Genomic DNA, 17,275 nt, shown 5'->3' on the forward strand with positions numbered 1-17,275 from the left:
GGCAACCAGAAGGGGAATCTCTGATTCTGTGCTAGGTTTGTTTTTTCACATGTCTTATTTTCTGGTGTTAAGCTTAGAAGTTAATAGGACCAGTTACAATTTTCAGATGTGACACATTATGTGTGAGTTAGATCTGCTATTTTCAGTATAAATAAATCTGACATAACAATGAAAAACTAATTGTATCATAATCATATGCACGTGACATGATACCTTTTAACATATTTGGTTAGAATGAACAGGCATCAATGGGGCTTACAGGTTGGGAGGAAAATTGGGAAGTTGTGTCCTGGACAAAGCTACGAACCTGTAGATATATTAAAAAAAATCTTTAGGGGATTTAACTGAGATCTGTTGGAAGGATGCAAAGGTGTCCTCAACGTATAAATCATAAAAGAATGTTATGCCTTGGGTGGCGCAGTGGTAACGTCCCTGCTCACCACCACAGAGGTTGTGGGTTCGAATCCACCGCGGTACATCCGGCATTGTCAGGTGTCTATGAGAACACAATTGGCCCGTGTTCGGGGGACGGAAGCTGGGCGGGGAGGGTGATATTGGTCATTGCACATATGCTGGGGCAGCACATGTCAGCAGGGAGTGTCAGGCGGGAGGAGTAGGAAGGACGAAGGCCCTATGTCCTCCCGGTGGGGGCTCCTCAGTCAGTAGGATACAACAGCACTGACAACACATAAATGTGTGTGGGGAGGAATTAATTGGCTTAACTACTAAATTGGGGAGGAAAAGGGGGTAGAAAATAATTGGCTACTCTAAATTTAAAATAATAATTTTGTGCCAAGATTAGACCAGATGGAAAAAGCTCGACCTGCTAGAGAGGGATGGAAAGCTTGATTTTTTTAAAAATTATAGGAGCCTGTAGTGAAAAGCTTTAGAATCTAAAATTGTATCTAAATTCATTCTTATTCTTTAGTTCTTTCTCTCATGGAGGTACTAGCAGTTTGACCCATCCTCCCTCCAAGAAGCTCTTGAGAAGGAGGCAGATTACACAAACAATAACATGGATTGGACAGAGATGGGTGAAAATAGTATTTTGATACAAATTACAAATATTGTGTCAAAAAACTAATGACAAAAAAAATCCTAAATACTGGTCTGAGAAATGTATTTGAGATACAAATACATATTTCGAAAATACATTTTATAAAAACTGATGCAATGATTAGTCAATTCATAGATTGATTGCCAAATATTAAATTAGTTTCCCATGTCAGAATTCTTAAGAATAAATTGATCATACAAGCAGTGTTTTTCATGGTGTTTCGAGCAGGCAGACAAAATGTTTACCACTGTGTGTGAGAGTTCAGGCCAGAGTGACCTTGTTATCTTTGAAAGCTACAAGACTATGGCATGAGACTGAATGCACAGTTTTACATAGAGCTGCCTCTATGCCTGTACTTCACAGACACCAGGATACTGACACCAGGATACTGATCATGATACTGACACTAGGGTACTGGCCATAATACTGACACCAGGGTACTGACACCAGGATACTCGCCATGATACTGATCATGATACTGACACCAGGGTACTGACACCAGGGTACTGACACCAGGATACTGAACAGGATACTGACACCAGGATACTGACCATGATGCCGACCATGTGTAATGACATTCTTGGATGCAGGTGCAGGTTTCAAGAGTTAATTAAGTCAAAGCAAAGGTACTAAGTCGAAAGGCAAAAAAACATTGTCAAAGGAAAAGTACAGTTCAGCAACAAACAACACTAAATTAAGCTGTACACGGATGGGACAGTGTGATGTGGCAAGAGTCTCAAAGAGTCAAACAATACTGCCTGAAGTGGAGTGGAAGAGAGGGGTATTTATAGGAGTGAACTAATAATGAGGGATAGGTGAGAGTAGTTAATAGGCTGGGGACGAGGATCTCTGTGATGGGGACTCCCTCTTTCTTTGGTGTATATTCCTAAACCTAACCCTAATCTTAACCTCACAAAAACTATGCCTAAACTAACCTAACCTCAAAACCACGCCCACCCAGGCGAAACACTGGGAAAAGAGAGTGTCCGCTCTGGAATGAGGGCAAGGGCGTGGTCCTGACACCATGATACTGACACCAGGATGACACCAGGATAGTGAACAGGATACTGACCAGGATACTGACACCAGGATACTGACACCAGGATACTGACCAGGATACTGACACCAGGATACTGACGCCAGGATACTGACCAGGATACTGACACATAGCATCACAAATAATCAAATATTAGGCTTGTTGTCTGACCATTTATGGGTTATGCAGTAATGCAATTATCACAAAAGTTAACTATCTTGCATAAGGACATTTCCATGAGGCTTCATTGACTAGTTGAGGCAAGATGATATGAAGTCTGTCTCAAGACCCGCCCTACTCTGCCTCTCATTTGTGGTTGAATTTGTTCTGAGGATGGTATAAGCCAACCATTTTTTACTTCCCAGCCAAATACAAATTTCTAAATAAGAAAAAAGTATTTTAAATACATGTATTTAAAATACTGCCAGTCTCTGAACATGGATGAGGAGGATGGTACCAGCATGATAAGGAGGAAGAGATGGAGATTGAAGAGATAAACAGGTGATGATGATGATGATGATCAGTCGTAATGGTGTACCAACAGAGAAGATTACATGAGAAACGGTTGATAACGAGTCCATATTGTTTTGTGCTTTCTTTTTTACCTGAAATAAAATAAAGACTAGTTTGAACCTAAGTAATAAACATTTACTGAATTCCTTACAGTGTCAGTGTTTTTGGGGAAATGTGTTTAATTGTCTCTGTATGTCTTAACTGCAATTTGTTATGCTATTTTAATGTCATTTCACATTGTCTTCTACTTTTGGCCTTGTTTTTGCAAAAACTCTAATATTTATAATAACAGATTATCATTTACAATAATAACTTCTAATTGTTCTTGTTCTAGGCACTAGTATTTGGTGAAAATAGAAATATAGATCTGAACATTTTGGGCAACAAGAAGAAATCTTAACTGGGGTCCTAAAAAACAGGTTTACCAACAAACAAAAAAAGCCATTTACGGCAACCTATTTCCCCTACTAGACTACTATACAAAGAACTTGCATACTCATTAGCAATTTAATAAATTGAAGGAAGTTTAGTAACTGTGCTGTAGTTGTGTTGTTTATTGATGATCTCCTACTACAGGACTACACATATAGGAATTACAGAACATATTTAGTTATTGAGATTTGATGCAATCCATGGGATAAACATGGTGAGGATATTACATATGACAAATAAATATATTCATAAATATCTGGTAACAATGGTGCAAAAATAAATAAATAGCAAATAATTTTCTGAAATAATAATAAATACAGTGAAATATCACTCAGTACAATAAATATGTGAATGCTCATAGAACAATAAACACAATGAAGTGAACTTTGACAAAGTCAATACACCAGTGTTAACTTGCTGTACTCAGTACATACACGTTATTTTAAAGTTATTTTCTCATAGACATTGCCAGTGGTTCTCTCCAGCAGCGTTCAACAGGGGTGCCCAAACCATGGTGTATCAAGGTCCAGAATTTTGTGCAGGTTTGAAATGGGTGGTGGTGGGATAAAAATTATATAAAAGAATATGGTATTGAAATTAATCAAACTGAGTGAAATACAACATATTTTACACTTGTTGCAATGGGCCTTTTTTCCTTCTTCTGAGTTTGGGCCACAGATCCCTGTTTGGGCATCCCTGTTTTAGATGTTCAGAGACAATTCCTCTAACTCTGACGGTCGACGGTGAAGGTTTGGTAGCGGCCAGAGCTCTCTTGGCACATGTCCACCGGCATGCTGTTCTGCTCGGCCGTGCTGATGTACCAGTCAGGGAATTGAGCGGACATGAGGGTAGTGGCATCTCGCCCTGAGTCCCGTCTGAAGAAGAGAAAGCGCACCATGTCGCTGTTCCTGTTTATTCTCCTCAGCTGTTCCTTATCCTCCAGCTCCTGTGTGGTAAGGAAGAAACCAAAGTCAATCAGTGGCTTCATTCTCATAACAGAGACAGGTTATTTTGGTAGTGAATGTACTATAAATAAATCAGTAGACTACTCTGGTCATCCAGGACCATAACTGAGAACAGTGTATTTACGGGGCTGTATATTACCTCCAGCTGCAGGGTTGGCTTGCCATCATCCATTGCGCAGGAAAGGTAGAAGTTTGTGCCCTTGATACCCAGGGTCACAGGGCGGGCATTGGTACTGGGCGCCGGGTGGATGTAGTTGGACATGTTCAGATATGCTGATAAAAGAACAGAGAGAAAAGTCAATCTAAACCTTTAAGGAAACTATAAGATCCTTGTTAGTCAACATCAGTTTAAAAAATCTTGTTCACCATTCTGGACACACATGAAGCTTACCTATGTGATTGGTGTTCCCACCCTGCAGCATCACAGCATGGAGCTCCATTGCTTCTTCCACCAGCACCAAATCTCTCTTCTTGCGGTCCGTCACCCTGCACTGGTGCTCTCTTGTCTGGGTGAAGGCACCCCCCATCGGCTCTGAAGTCAACTCCACCACAATTTGTTCTGATGGGGTGAGAGAGACATTTGTTCAGTTATGGAAAAAAGGAAAAAATGCACTTCACATGGATGTGTAACAGTCTGTAATGGCTAGCTCTCTCTTCTTTGTGATTGCATGCTGGGGGGGGGGGGGGGGGACAGGCTGGTCAGGAAGCTGGCTCCATTGTGGGGACTACCCTGGAGGAGGTAATGAAGGTGCGTGCAGCGAGGAAGCTGGATGCTATTATGGACAATCACTTGGAGATTGTGGGAAGGCTCAGCACCAGGGGGAATGTTAGGCCTATTCATTCTCCCCCCGGGGACAACCAGTAGACTGAGACTGTCCTTTGTGCCGTTAGCTACAGTATGAAGATGTACTGTATAATAAGTATCGTGATTTGGTCACTCATCCCACTCAGGACTAATTGCTCGGTAACAAGCAGTCAATTTCTTTTTTTTCTTTTTTATTTGATGGTTAACATTTCTTGTTGCCTTGAATATGATGTCTCTGCATCATGCTGTATCTACTCTAACCTGTTCTTAACTGCTGTACTGTCTTTGGCACCTGAATTTCCCCCGCGGGATCTATGAAGGTCTTTATCTTTCTCTCTTATCAACAGAAATGGGACATGTCTGTGGTATCAGGAAGATCCTGATAGATAAAATGACTAGAGGACAGTTTGTGTCGACTTCCGGTGACACAAGCATGCCTCATTTCTGTGGTCTGTGTTTCTCCTAAAGTGTTGCTACACTTTAAGGACCACATAAAACTATAAGCGCGATTTGTCCTGATGGTGAACCCAGATACGGTCTCCCTGTACACAGACAAGCCCTGACTGAGGTTACTTGAATCACTGTTCAAAACATTTGTCACACTGAAAATGTAGTATTATAGAGCAAACTGAGTCAGGGGCAAGGCTTTGGAGCCACAATCAATCTCACTCCCACCGCAGGAAACCAAAGGATTAGGAAGCTAATATGTGATATAATTCCAGTGTAAAACCTGAAACTACTTCAATGACATGGGACAGCGACAGAGTAAACATTTCACACTTGACTGAACTCATTCAGTAACAACCCAGAACAGGGTCCTAATAACCAGAAAATTATACAAGGCGCGTTCCCCATCATCTTTTCTGTAAAACTGCATATCAGAGTGACATAACAGATTTGGTTCAGGACAAAATCCTCATGTCTGCTTATATACGGCACAGTCTATAATGTTTGACATTATTACCCAAGGATTTAAAAAAGTAGAAGCTGAAATTCAATTTTTTTTCTCCCTTTCAGGAAATACAAAATTTGCGCTAAATCCTTAATGATGAGTGTGTGTGTGTGTGTGTGTGTGTGTGTGTGTGTGTGTGTGTGTGTGTGTGTGTGTGTGTGTGTGTGTGTGTGTGTGTGTGTGTGTGTGTGTGTGTGCCCATGTGCCCATGCCTGCTTACCTTCCATGGCACTCTCCACTATCATGTTGAGCAGGTCCTCATCTCTGAACTCAGTGCTGCAGGAGAAGTCTGACTTGCTGGCCTTTAGCCTCTCCATGGCGACAACAAGGTTGACAACGCGCCTCATGGTCAGAGGATGCTGGGATATTTCCAAGTCCAGGCCCTGGGGCATCTTGGCACTCCACTGAGATTCAAATTCCATGTCTTCTGAGTGGGGAGATCTGTGAACAATAAAATAAGACGGTGATTCTCAACCTTTGTTATTCGAAGGACCCCCAGTTTGATACAAGCTACAGTACAGACCCCATTTGATACCTTTTTTTTGTGACTCAATGTACACTAAATCCTCAGAGTTAACTTAACTTAGTGAACAAATGATACAAAATTGGACTGTAAGGTTTCATTTGGTTCCATTTGTCTGACTGGACCGTTCACCCTCAATTTATGAATACTGCAGTTCTACACAGTTCTACTTCTACACTCAAGATTAGAGTGTAGAATACTACAAGTACGTTTCAAAATGTAACCAGCACTGCATGAGAGAAAAACCTTTTTTACCTGAGTTGTTAGATAGTAGTATGAAGACACTGATGTACTGCTGCTGGTAGTCCTTGTAACAATGTGTTTATGGATGCATGATGTGACCTGTGGTGTTTATATACTGTTATGGGGAATTCCCGTACAGGAAGTGGGAGGGTGAAGTATACAACTCTCATTCTGATGACGAAATGCTGTGCCACACTAATTCGAATATTTGAGTTTCGGGGGAAGAAGACAGGATTAAGCTATTAAAAATGGGATTGGTTTTTAAGATGTCAATGGGGCATTGCCCTCAATGTCAACAATACCCGGTCCCTCATGTACCTGACTAAGTAACCACTTCCTCAAAGTGAGTGACACACACAGCCACAATACTAAAGGGAGCAAAAACGATCTGGTACCGATCTGGTAATTCTCATTCTACTACTCTGCCACCAAAATTTGGAAAGCCGTGGCCTGTGACACTATCCCTTAAAAAATGTGGATCACTGGCTTCTTTCAAAACAGGCCTGAAAATCAGGAGACCACAAGGGGAGGTAAACTATTTGGAGGTGACATTCACTGCCAAAATACTTTTCCCTTTTCTCCTTTGTACATAGTGTTTTATATTTGTGTATTTTTGTGTAATTTTCATGCTATGTTGATACACTGAATACATAGGACCACAATGGAAACAAGTCCCCATGACGTTTTTGTGTTATTCTTTTAGCTTAAATGTCCGACTGTACCTCGTGCTGTCGGACTGTACCTTGTGCATTTCTGACTAATAAAGTGTTCAATCAATCAATCAAAAAATCACCTCCTGATTGTGGACTTAACTTTATGTTGCGGGGGGAGGCTTTAGAAGGGGATACTGTAATAGTAAATTGTCATATTAAACTGCCTACACCGCCTTTTTAATGGAGTGAAGGTCCTCTTTTGGGGCGGCAGTGGCTCAGGGGTAGAGTGGCCGGGTAGAGTGAACTGGAAACCGCAAGGTTCCCAGGTCGATCCCGGGCTGGGGGGCTCCCCCAGGGTTAGTGTCGAAGTGTCCTTGAGCAAGACGCTGAACTAACACATCATGCTGGAAAAAACGATATGATATTAATAATAATTATTATATATGAATATGAATAACATGATAGGTAATAGAAACCAAATAAGTTAAAAAATAATTAAAAAAACAACAACTTCTGTTGGTGTGTAGGCCTACATATTACATAAAAAACATACAAGCATCGTCATGAGACAAGATGTATGTCCTAATCTTGACATGTCTGTAATGTCTGACCCTATATTAGTTAACTTCTCAAAATTCCATCAGTTCAAGTAGCCAGTCTTAACTAATAATGGCTGGATCGCATTTTCTTCACTTCCTGTTTAGTGGTGTGGAAGTTACAACATTCACTTGCTCACAAGATCTCCCCCTACTCCGTCTCCGGCATATCCTACGGAAGGGGAATATATGCTGTGATGTATGACCCCCCCCCCCCACTTGTATCTTTATAGGTGTTTTTTTGGGTGGTACACTGAACAGTAATTTCTCAAATAGTTTTCTGTTGACATAAATAAAATAGAAATTGTAAACATATACACAGAATGGCATATAAACAACACCATATATAGGCCTATAGCAGAAAGTTATAGACAGGACAGAAATACAAACATAACCCCCATATGATTTTACATTGGATTAAACCATAGTGCTGCAGGGGTCTTCAACGTTTTTCAGGCCAAGGACCCCTAGACCCACTACGTATTGTATACAATTGTGTTGCAGATTAAACTTTTTCATATACTTCATAGATATATATAGCTTCATAGACCAGCTGTTTGACAGCACCATCAGTGTTGTGTTAATTAATGTTTGTTTATTTGTTTACGCATTATCTTTTCTATTAATATGTTTGATTCATGTTAAGTCCTGGACATTTAACCACTTAAACCTGCAATACTTAGTCAACCTTTGGCTCTGTACTTGATCTGTTCTTTTTTCCTGTTACACCAAACCTCTTCTCCGCTGTGAGGCGTTGTGAGCTTGTAGATCTGCTATTTTCTCCTAATGCTCCCCATCACACAAGAGTTGGCGGACCTCCAATAGTTACTTTGGGGAGTTGGTGTCCTGGACAAAACTACAAACTATAGGCTACTAAGGTATACAACATTAGACCAGATGCAATCTGGCAACCTATTCTGTAAAGAAATGTGTTTTTGCTGCTGTTTAGCAGAATCAATAGGCCTAATCATCATAGCTATGAAATACCAAAACCATTAGTAAAAAGTATGTTGTCTCATACATTGCAACTATTGCATTGCTCTCCCATACCCCTCCTCAAAAACAAAAAAAAACAACTGCAACATAAAAAAAACACCTACCCGCATTCCCCCCAACCCACATGTGGGTTGGGGGAATGCCCACCTTCCATGGTCTGTGAAAGCGTCAGAACACAAAGCACCTGTGCTTCCTACTTTGAGTCACAGTTGTCCAAATTGCATCAGAGGTATGTATCACTATGAGCATAAGGTGTAACACATGTGGTATTTATTTGCAGTACCCATACACCTGAACACTAATGATATGGATCTAGGTCAAACTATGTGTGTCAGGTAGTGGCACGAGAACTCAAGAGCATGACGCACAAGCAGCAGACAGACATGCAGGTTGGGGAAAGACCATGAGTAGGCTACATACAGGAAACACTGAGTACATGTGGCAGACATGACTGGCACTGCCATCTTAGAGCTCCATGCTCTAGTGGGGCCAAACAAAAACTAAAGGACATTTCAGGATTATTATTAGTGCAACAACTGTGTGTGTCTGTGTGTTAGGAGTATATTTTGTATTATTACAGATTAATACACATTGCAAACAATAGCAACAACTTTAAAGTAAAATAAAGTACATACTGTAATAATAATTAAAGAAAATACGTTATATCCTGTTTGGGAGTAAAAGGTGTGCACATGGTGGCACTAGACTAGAGGAAAAGCCATCCTCTGGGGTTCAATAAGGTGCAGAACATTCTAGGCAATCCAGCTAGCAAGTGTTTTTTTAAAAATATGTTGCTTAGGAACAAAGTGGTAGATGGATAGACCGACTGACATCGCCGACCTAGCCCTGCTGCTAGCGGGGATAAATAGTAAAGGTTATAGATGTGAAGGGTCAAACATAGAAACAATTAAGATCTCAGTGATCACATTGCAGCAACTCTGCTGGCCGAGTCTGTGTTGAAAAAAATGTTCTATAATGATGTGATAATGATGTTATGAAATAAGTGGCACAAACTGACCTGTGGTTTTCGTGAAATATGAGGTAATGTTTTGCGAGAACGGACTTATCACAGGCCTGCTTTTGTTCTCCATGGCATCATGCACCCAGTGCCCCCCAGAGAGACGGGCCCTAACACTCCCTTCCTCTCCTGACCTTGTTTATGCATTTTTTAGATAACTGGTGTCTTCTAAATCCTGTGTTCACCTTAGAGTTCCATGAGAATTAGATAAACGTTATATGTAAGTTTGCTTGCTGACTGTCTGTGTTCATTCTGTCTTACACCCTTCTGTGTGCTAGATCAGTGGTTCTCAAACCTTTCAATTTCAAGCACCTCCATAACTCTCAGAGTTACAGACCTGTCAGGGTCCATTTAGAACCCAGGAAACCTGAGGGTCCCCCTGGACCCCACTTTGAGAACCACTGTGCTAGATCACTCCACTGAGTGTGTGAATCTTTGTATATATATAGGGTCTATTTCTTTGTTTCTTCTCTTTTATAATAAATATCCTTTTACTATATACTCTCTACCATAAGAGTTTGTTTCTAGCAAGGATATTTAAGATTTCTACCACACCGCTTCCATCAGGATAGAAATGTTTCATCATAGGATAAACATGATCACTCCCAAGGGAGAGAGGCCATGTCTGTTTGGAGGTAGTCCAATTTTGTTGAACAAAAACACGTTGAACAAAATCATAACTTGCTTTCATCCACTATGATATCAGTCCAACTTCTCATACAGAAAAATAAGGTGCACGAGTTGTCATTCAACTTGTTGTGAACTTATAGATCGGCTAGTTTCACTATTCATTGTATGAGAAGTGGTTAGCATAGAAACACAAGTAAGGAAGAGTTGCGCTTCTGTTTTTCCTAAAATTTCCTAAAAATGCCCAAGAATCACGGCAATGGCATGTGTGCTTTCACCCACTCTTTCCAAAGTTTGAAATGCAGAAGTTACTTTAGTCACTGTTCCTGCTATGAGCTTGTAACAGAAGCTCCTGCAATCTGTGACCACTAATTGACTCTTTCATAGTCGTTTCTTTTCTCTTGTATCTTGATCCAAAATCTATCAACTGGGCCTCCAACACATTTTGCATGCATGCCACAGTCCTCTGTGGCATGCATGCAAAATGTGTTGGAGGCCCAGTTGATATACCAGGCTTCACTTTTAAATGACTAACATTAATTACAGAACATGACCAACTTATGACTAACATGCATTAGCAATGTTTCTGTAATTTTGAAGCAATACAATTGGTCACTGGTAGTCATGCAATCACCTATTAGCTGATGAGAAAACTGATGACAACATTTTCATGCATGCCACAGAGCACGAACATGTGTTAATTGCTTAATTCTGTCATGCAGTACATCTCTAGTGAAGCTTCTGCATTCCATAGTTTCTTCACTAATCTTTCCTTTAATTTGTCACCCGCCTAATAGTACTGTCCTTTTTGGGATAAGAGTTTTTTTCCCCCCCACATTTTAGAGATATACACATTGGACAGCGCTTTGTTGAAAGGTTTAGGGTATGCTGGAATCTCTAATATATTGTAATAGTTCATGATTACAGAAACTTTCGTTTTTAAACAATAACCATCTACATCAAAATGCTGTGGCAAATTGTAAATGTTCTTTCTTAAAAAAAAAATGTTATCTCTTTTTTTGATAGCTGTTGTGTACTTCTAGTTTTATTACCTGCAAAAGCCCTGCTGTGTGTGTGTGTGTGTGTGTGTGTGTGTGTGTGTGTGTGTGTGTGTGTGTGTGTGTGTGTGTGTGTGTGTGTGTGTGTGTGTGTGTGTGTGTGTGTGTGTGTGTGTGTGTGTGTGTGTGTGTGTGTGCATGCGTGCAAACTGGGTTGGTGATTAATGTTGAGACTGGAGACAAAAGAAGGGCTGACTCAGGGGGACCATACTTTAAGGTCTGGAGGCATCATTAAGATATAATGACTAATTTCCAATGAAGTTCATTTATAGGCTACCATGACTGAGTTGCTTGTCGAAAACAACTGACTTTCAAGCTAACACCATCGTATTGTGGCATATAAATTAGGCTGAACCACTTTCATCTTTGTGTCCTAAAAAGTTTAATTTGCTTCTCTACATTGTTCAGAAATAGCAGATCTCTGAGCTCACAACGTGTCACAACACATTGCGTTGTGAGCTTGTATTGGCTGTTTTTCAAATATCCCAAGTGTTTACATTGGCCCTTGCTATAGTGAAACACCACAATAGATAGTTAAATCAGATCTTGAGCAGAGGTGTACTGTATCTGTCTACTGACTATTCAGTGTACAGTGCCATGTGGAATGGCACACATAAATTCCCAGCTCCCCGGGCCACCATGGATGTCAGAAGGTGGGAAACCCATTTGCAGAGAACATATAGTTGCTGTTTACTTTTTGTGTTTTTTCATAAATTAATGCCATACTTGATCATACAACAGCGTCATACAAAAACATCAAAAGTAGCAGATCTACAAGCTCGAAACACGGTGCGAAGTGACACGTTTTGAGCTTGTCGATCTGCTACTTTTGCCGTTTTTGAATTTGAATCCTGAAAAGTAACAGGTTTTTCAGACATATGAGATTTCCTTCCGACTGAGACGATATGACATTTCTACAAAATTCTTTCAGTGACCTTTCTTTCCAGACCTTTGGCCTAGATCTAGATTCTCTATGAGTGTTTTATGCTTAACTTACACGTACAACAAAGCATATACCAGGCTTCACTTTTAAATTACTAACATTAATTACATAGAACATGACAAACTTATGACTAACATGCATTAGCAATGTTTCTGTAATTTTGAAGTAATACAATTGGTCACTGGTAGTCATGCAATCACCTATTAGCTGATGAGAATTGGTTGTGCAAATGTGGCTATTATGTCTGCTACTGTATGTACGCAGTTTTAACATGTCAGAAATCAGGACCACTGCACATTTCTGTAGAGAAATATATCTCAGGTTTATTAACAACTTTCTTCATCTTTAAAACAAGTAATTATAAAACAGTATTTACACCTTGGTTCTCTTTTAAGTTAAAGCATGCCAGACAAAACGGAGGACTATCAATTATTTTCACCCCGGTTAAAAGTCACCCCATTCTCCCTGCACTCAAAATAAAGTTAATAACAATTAAAAAAACCTAAACAAAACAAAAGATTGTTTACCACGATTACTGACACAGTGTTCTGAGGTACAAAAATAACCAGGGACTTGACATGTCACGCCCATACATATACATCGTACACAGTACACACACACGCACGCACACAAACACACACAAACGCGCACACACACATCTCAAGTCCAGTACATCTTTGGGGGTTATGCTCAACTTTAGAACCCAACAAACGTCACACGCAACACACACTTTAACGGCAACCTCTTCCAGACCTGATAAAACATATAGTCTACAAAACCAAATTTCTCCTTTATGAAGAGAAATACAGTAAGTATGTGTGAGAGTCTGTGCTGTGTGTGTGTGTGTGTGTGTGTGTGTGTGTGTGTGTGTGTGTGTGTGTGTGTGTGTGTGTACGTCATGACATGACTCATGCCTAATTTATGCTCCATCGTTTGACAAAGTATAAATAGGGCTTCAGGAATGAACGCAAAATCCAGCAACGTCACCAAATAGACTGAAGGCAACAGAACAGAGAGGTGCTGATGGGAGAGGGAAATGTTGTGGAAAAGTACAGTGCCACTTAAGCACAGGATATGAAACCCTGTTGTGAAGAACCATTATTGCGACAGAAAGTGTGAGCTGGCGACTTTGGCATATTTGTGACTTACTAAATCCTAATCGTCTCATATAACAGATTTTCAGTGAAAGATGTGTTATTTTCCTAGAGTGCCGTGGTCATTCCATTAAGTATTAATAGCCTTAAAATAAAGCAGTCCATGCTAAAGTGCGTGTTTGTATCATAATGAGTCCCAAGTCTTTGGCTACTTTACAACAGAACATTTTGGACCCTTGAAATTGATTATATATAAGGAAAAGATAATAGGAAATAAATCTACAGAGTTTTAAGTGAGTGGGACAACTCACTCAAACAGAAGTTGTGTTTTTTAAGGCAGTGCGAGGCACACTGTGCTACAACAAAACCATAGCCTCAATAATGGCCTCTGTGATGGACTACCCTGACCATGACAAGTAATACCAAAGAAAATGACTGTTTGGAGATAAATTATGAACACATTTCCTTTATGCTTCCTCATTGGTGATATATATTTTTTAAAGCTTTTCCAAGCATGGAATAACAGTGTTTGCATCCCATATCAAGTTTGATTTTAATACCCCCATGAGGACAGCATAAATCTGGTTTTGGTATCATATGCAGCTGTTGAGGTGAATCGGAGGGGAGAGCCGGCAATCTCAGCAGTGAGACGAGCTAGGTCGGTAGTTTTACCACGATCGAAAAAGCTTCAGTAGTTCAGTTTCACACAATCCCTCAGACCACGATCTGATTAAATAATGTATCAGCGCTGCTGATAGTACGCGTGATTCTTCAGATCATACAAAAAGATACTTAGATCTGATAAGGGCACGCAATGTGCTGGAGTGTGTACAGGCTACAGGGGTCTGAAAGACAGGCATGATCATAATCACACAAAACACCTTGGTTTCACATAAAACTTAAAATGTGGCGCAGTTTAGAGCGCCAGTGTTTGCGTTTGACTGCACTAATGCTACAATGATTTTTTTACCCACTAAGGTAGCCACTCACAGTAAGCCGCCCTCTCCCCATCCGCACTACAACACAACCCTCTCATCTGAACATGAATAACAAAACACAACAGAATTTACAGAGATGCAAAAACACCATACCTCCAATGTGTTAAAAAAATAAAAATGAAATCACATTGCTATATTCAAAATAAATAATGTTTTGTACTGTGTACGTGAAAGCATGTAATCAGGAGTTGATTAACGCTTCCCTCCTTTGGTTACACACGCACGCATGTGTGCGCACTTCTCTCACACACACACACACACACACACACACCTGGGACCCTAAAGTACCTCCCTACATTGACTTTTGTCCTCGTCTTCTGCTTCCTGCGAACTACCGGCGTAGCTTTCAACCATATTTACACAGTTCTCTACATTCTGATCAGCGTACTCGCAGTGGTTCTCAAACGTTCTCATTTCTAGGCGCCCCCCAAATGGACCCGTAAATAAAACAAACAGCGCCCATGCTGGAGGAATCGGAATCAAAAGAAACTATCCAAGGCAACGATAGGAGACTATCAGAGAGTATCGGGGCAGTGCTACGGTAACGTACCCTACACGTTTAACACATTCATATTAGTAATGATTGTCTTAAGCCCAATTCATACTTCATCATGCCACTGCGGCATGCTTGATTCATTCAAAAATCTCTTATTTTAGGTGATTGCCAGCCAGGGTTGTATGACCAAGTACACATGGTTTAGACACAAAGCTAGCTGGCTGCCTATCTGTGCTAATGAAGGCATGGGGGACTGAAAAAAAGAAAGAACGAAAGAAAAACCTGAAAAACCACAAAGAATATACTGCACATGCCGACATGAATGAACTGATAGGACCCGTTCAAAATTCACTTAGTGTGTGTGTGTGTGTGTGAGAGAGATAGAGAGAGCATACATGCAGTTGGCAATGGCATTTTAGCACACACATGGAATAAATAGTAGTGTGGGGTGGTGGGTGATGGCCTGAGTCAAACTAACAAGTAGTTTCTGTCTGGCAACATTTAGATGATTTCTTTTCTCTTTTTGTACAGAACATAGTACTAGTGTGGTCATGCAGGGATGGTGTTTTGTCTTCTAGCTGTATGGGTGAGGTTGATGTGAACGTGCATACAGAGCGCTACACGTGCACATGGGTTGGTCAGGCTTTTTGTTGTCCATGATTATGTGTAGGGGGGGGTCTCCCTGAGTCTCTTAACCGAGGACTTTACAGTGAGATGGAAAAGTGACATACACATGCGCACATACAGTACACACCAAGGATGCACACACACACACACACACACACACACACACACACACACACGCACACCAAGCGATGAACTCTGTACTGCATTGGGAAAATGTAAAGGCTGTTTAAATGACACTAGCAGCTCCACCTGGAGGAGAGGAAAACTTGCTGATTCATCCACGTGGGTCTTTAGTGTTCTTATTCACACAGAGGCTTCCTCAGTTTGCCAGTCTGTTGTGTTAGTAGTGAGACATATTAGGGAACTATTAAATGATGCAAACACTACCAACCGCAGATGTGTCTGGGTTGTAAGGGGGAAACAGAACATACAAGTTCCCTTAACACAGTTTGGCATATGGAAGGGTATGTGTACGCATGTCGGTGAGTGCACGTTTGTTTTGCTGCCGTTTGGTTTTGAATAAATCCTTGCATATGTACACAATATGCCTGAATGTGGACAGCCTCTTTGGAGCCTTGCCGTCGGCGTGAGGCCGTGTGTCAATGTCTGCATTCCTCTGTCCCTGTTGGTTTCCCTGTGCGAGGCGCAGCCCGCGCCCAGGCGCTGTGTCAGATGCTATTCTCCGATTGGCTGTGGTGATTGGCTGTGGCACGTGGCGGAGCGGCCAGGCAGTTCTGCTCGTTGAGGAGGAGAGTGGTCTCGTCCGCCCCGTTCTCTGTGCCGGGGATGGGGATGGGGATGGAGTCAACCCCGGGGCCCTCGGTCATGGTCGTGGCGGTGGCGGGTGGAGTCTGGTCCACGTGGGCCATGTTGTGGCCGCTCTCAGGGGACTGGGGCATGCTGTCCAAACGAGATGCCACCAGGCCGTTCTGGTACTGGGCCCTTGTGATCTGCGAGCCGAGGAGAAGGATCGCCATCATTGTTATGATAGTCAAGGGTTATAAACTGATAAACTGAAATAATAACAAGACTGGCAGTTGGTTTGATACTAAAAGATGACTAGCGGCGTTAATTTATTAGTCCTTTAATTTGGTATAGGATTACTTCAATCTACATTGAAATATTTCCTATGCGGGACCATTTCCATCTAATAATCTATCTATACATTCCACTAATCTCTGTGTGTATGTCTGTTCTCCTGAGAACCGTCCAAGCAACCGAGTATCCTGAGAACCGTCCAAGCAATCGCATTCATATTCGCCGTGTTTATTAATTAAGCCAGTGCGGAGTGCAGTGCAGAGTGTGCAGTCAGTCGGACCGGCGGTTCTTCGGAAACGGCGCGCACCACGATTACATGCAAAGTCAATGGAGGATGACTGATGAAGGAGTCACACTTGGACTCAGGGCTAGCTGTGACTACACACAGGTAGAGGACCAGCGATACATTACTGACAGTGAAATACATTACTGTGGTTCCTTTGAAGTTCCTCAAAGCCCACACGCTGATAAAAACCATTGAGGCTCTTTAGATGCAAGATGTTTTAGTTCATAACTTTGTTTAATTTTGGATTTTGCATGTCACTGAGTTTTGTCACATTTTCTAGCTGGTTTGAGATGATGTACAGCCAGCTAGAAAGTAATTT

At 41.2% G+C, this 17,275-nt stretch overlaps 2 protein-coding genes across 3 annotated transcripts in view; both read right to left on the reverse strand.

Moving 5' to 3' along the window:
* Positions 1-3,187: 3,187 nt before the first annotated feature.
* LOC311042890 (interleukin-1 beta-like) lies at positions 3,188-6,598 on the reverse strand. 2 transcript variants are annotated; one of them, XM_084053970.1, is made up of 5 exons: positions 6,539-6,598; positions 5,981-6,201; positions 4,395-4,562; positions 4,143-4,276; positions 3,188-3,981 (listed from the first exon to the last, which is right to left on the reverse strand). In XM_084053970.1, exons 2-5 carry the CDS (start codon positions 6,180-6,182, stop codon positions 3,763-3,765), a joined length of 723 nt encoding a protein of 240 aa, XP_083910096.1. In that variant the 5' UTR covers positions 6,183-6,201; positions 6,539-6,598; the 3' UTR covers positions 3,188-3,762. The 2 variants fall into 2 exon arrangements, with proteins under 2 accessions (XP_083910096.1, XP_083910095.1); XM_084053969.1 differs by having other exon boundaries at positions 3,188-3,984.
* A 6,122-nt stretch (positions 6,599-12,720) lies between these two features.
* Positions 12,721-17,275, reverse strand: part of LOC311042884 (metal transporter CNNM4) — a 36,657-nt gene continuing 32,102 nt past the window's right edge. The window contains exon 7 of the mRNA XM_084053962.1: positions 12,721-16,582. Within this exon, the coding sequence (XP_083910088.1) occupies positions 16,301-16,582 (282 nt within the window). The 3' untranslated portion in view covers positions 12,721-16,300. The remainder of the gene's footprint in view (positions 16,583-17,275) is intronic.

Source organism: Gymnoscopelus microlampas (assembly GCF_963454915.1).
Source record: "Gymnoscopelus microlampas genome assembly, chromosome: 4".
Lineage (NCBI taxonomy): Eukaryota > Metazoa > Chordata > Actinopteri > Myctophiformes > Myctophidae > Gymnoscopelus > Gymnoscopelus microlampas.

Bases quoted from the DNA above. Each gene is read 5' to 3' on its own strand.
- LOC311042890 (XM_084053969.1), bottom strand. From the start codon at position 6,182: ATGGAATTTGAATCTCAGTGGAGTGCCAAGATGCCCCAGGGCCTGGAC. The intron at 4,563-5,980 runs GTAAGCAGGCAT...TCACCCCATCAG, and splicing joins AGTGGAGAGTGCCATGGAAG to AACAAATTGTGGTGGAGTTG. The intron at 4,277-4,394 runs GTAAGCTTCATG...TTCTTTTATCAG, and splicing joins TGGGAACACCAATCACATAG to CATATCTGAACATGTCCAAC.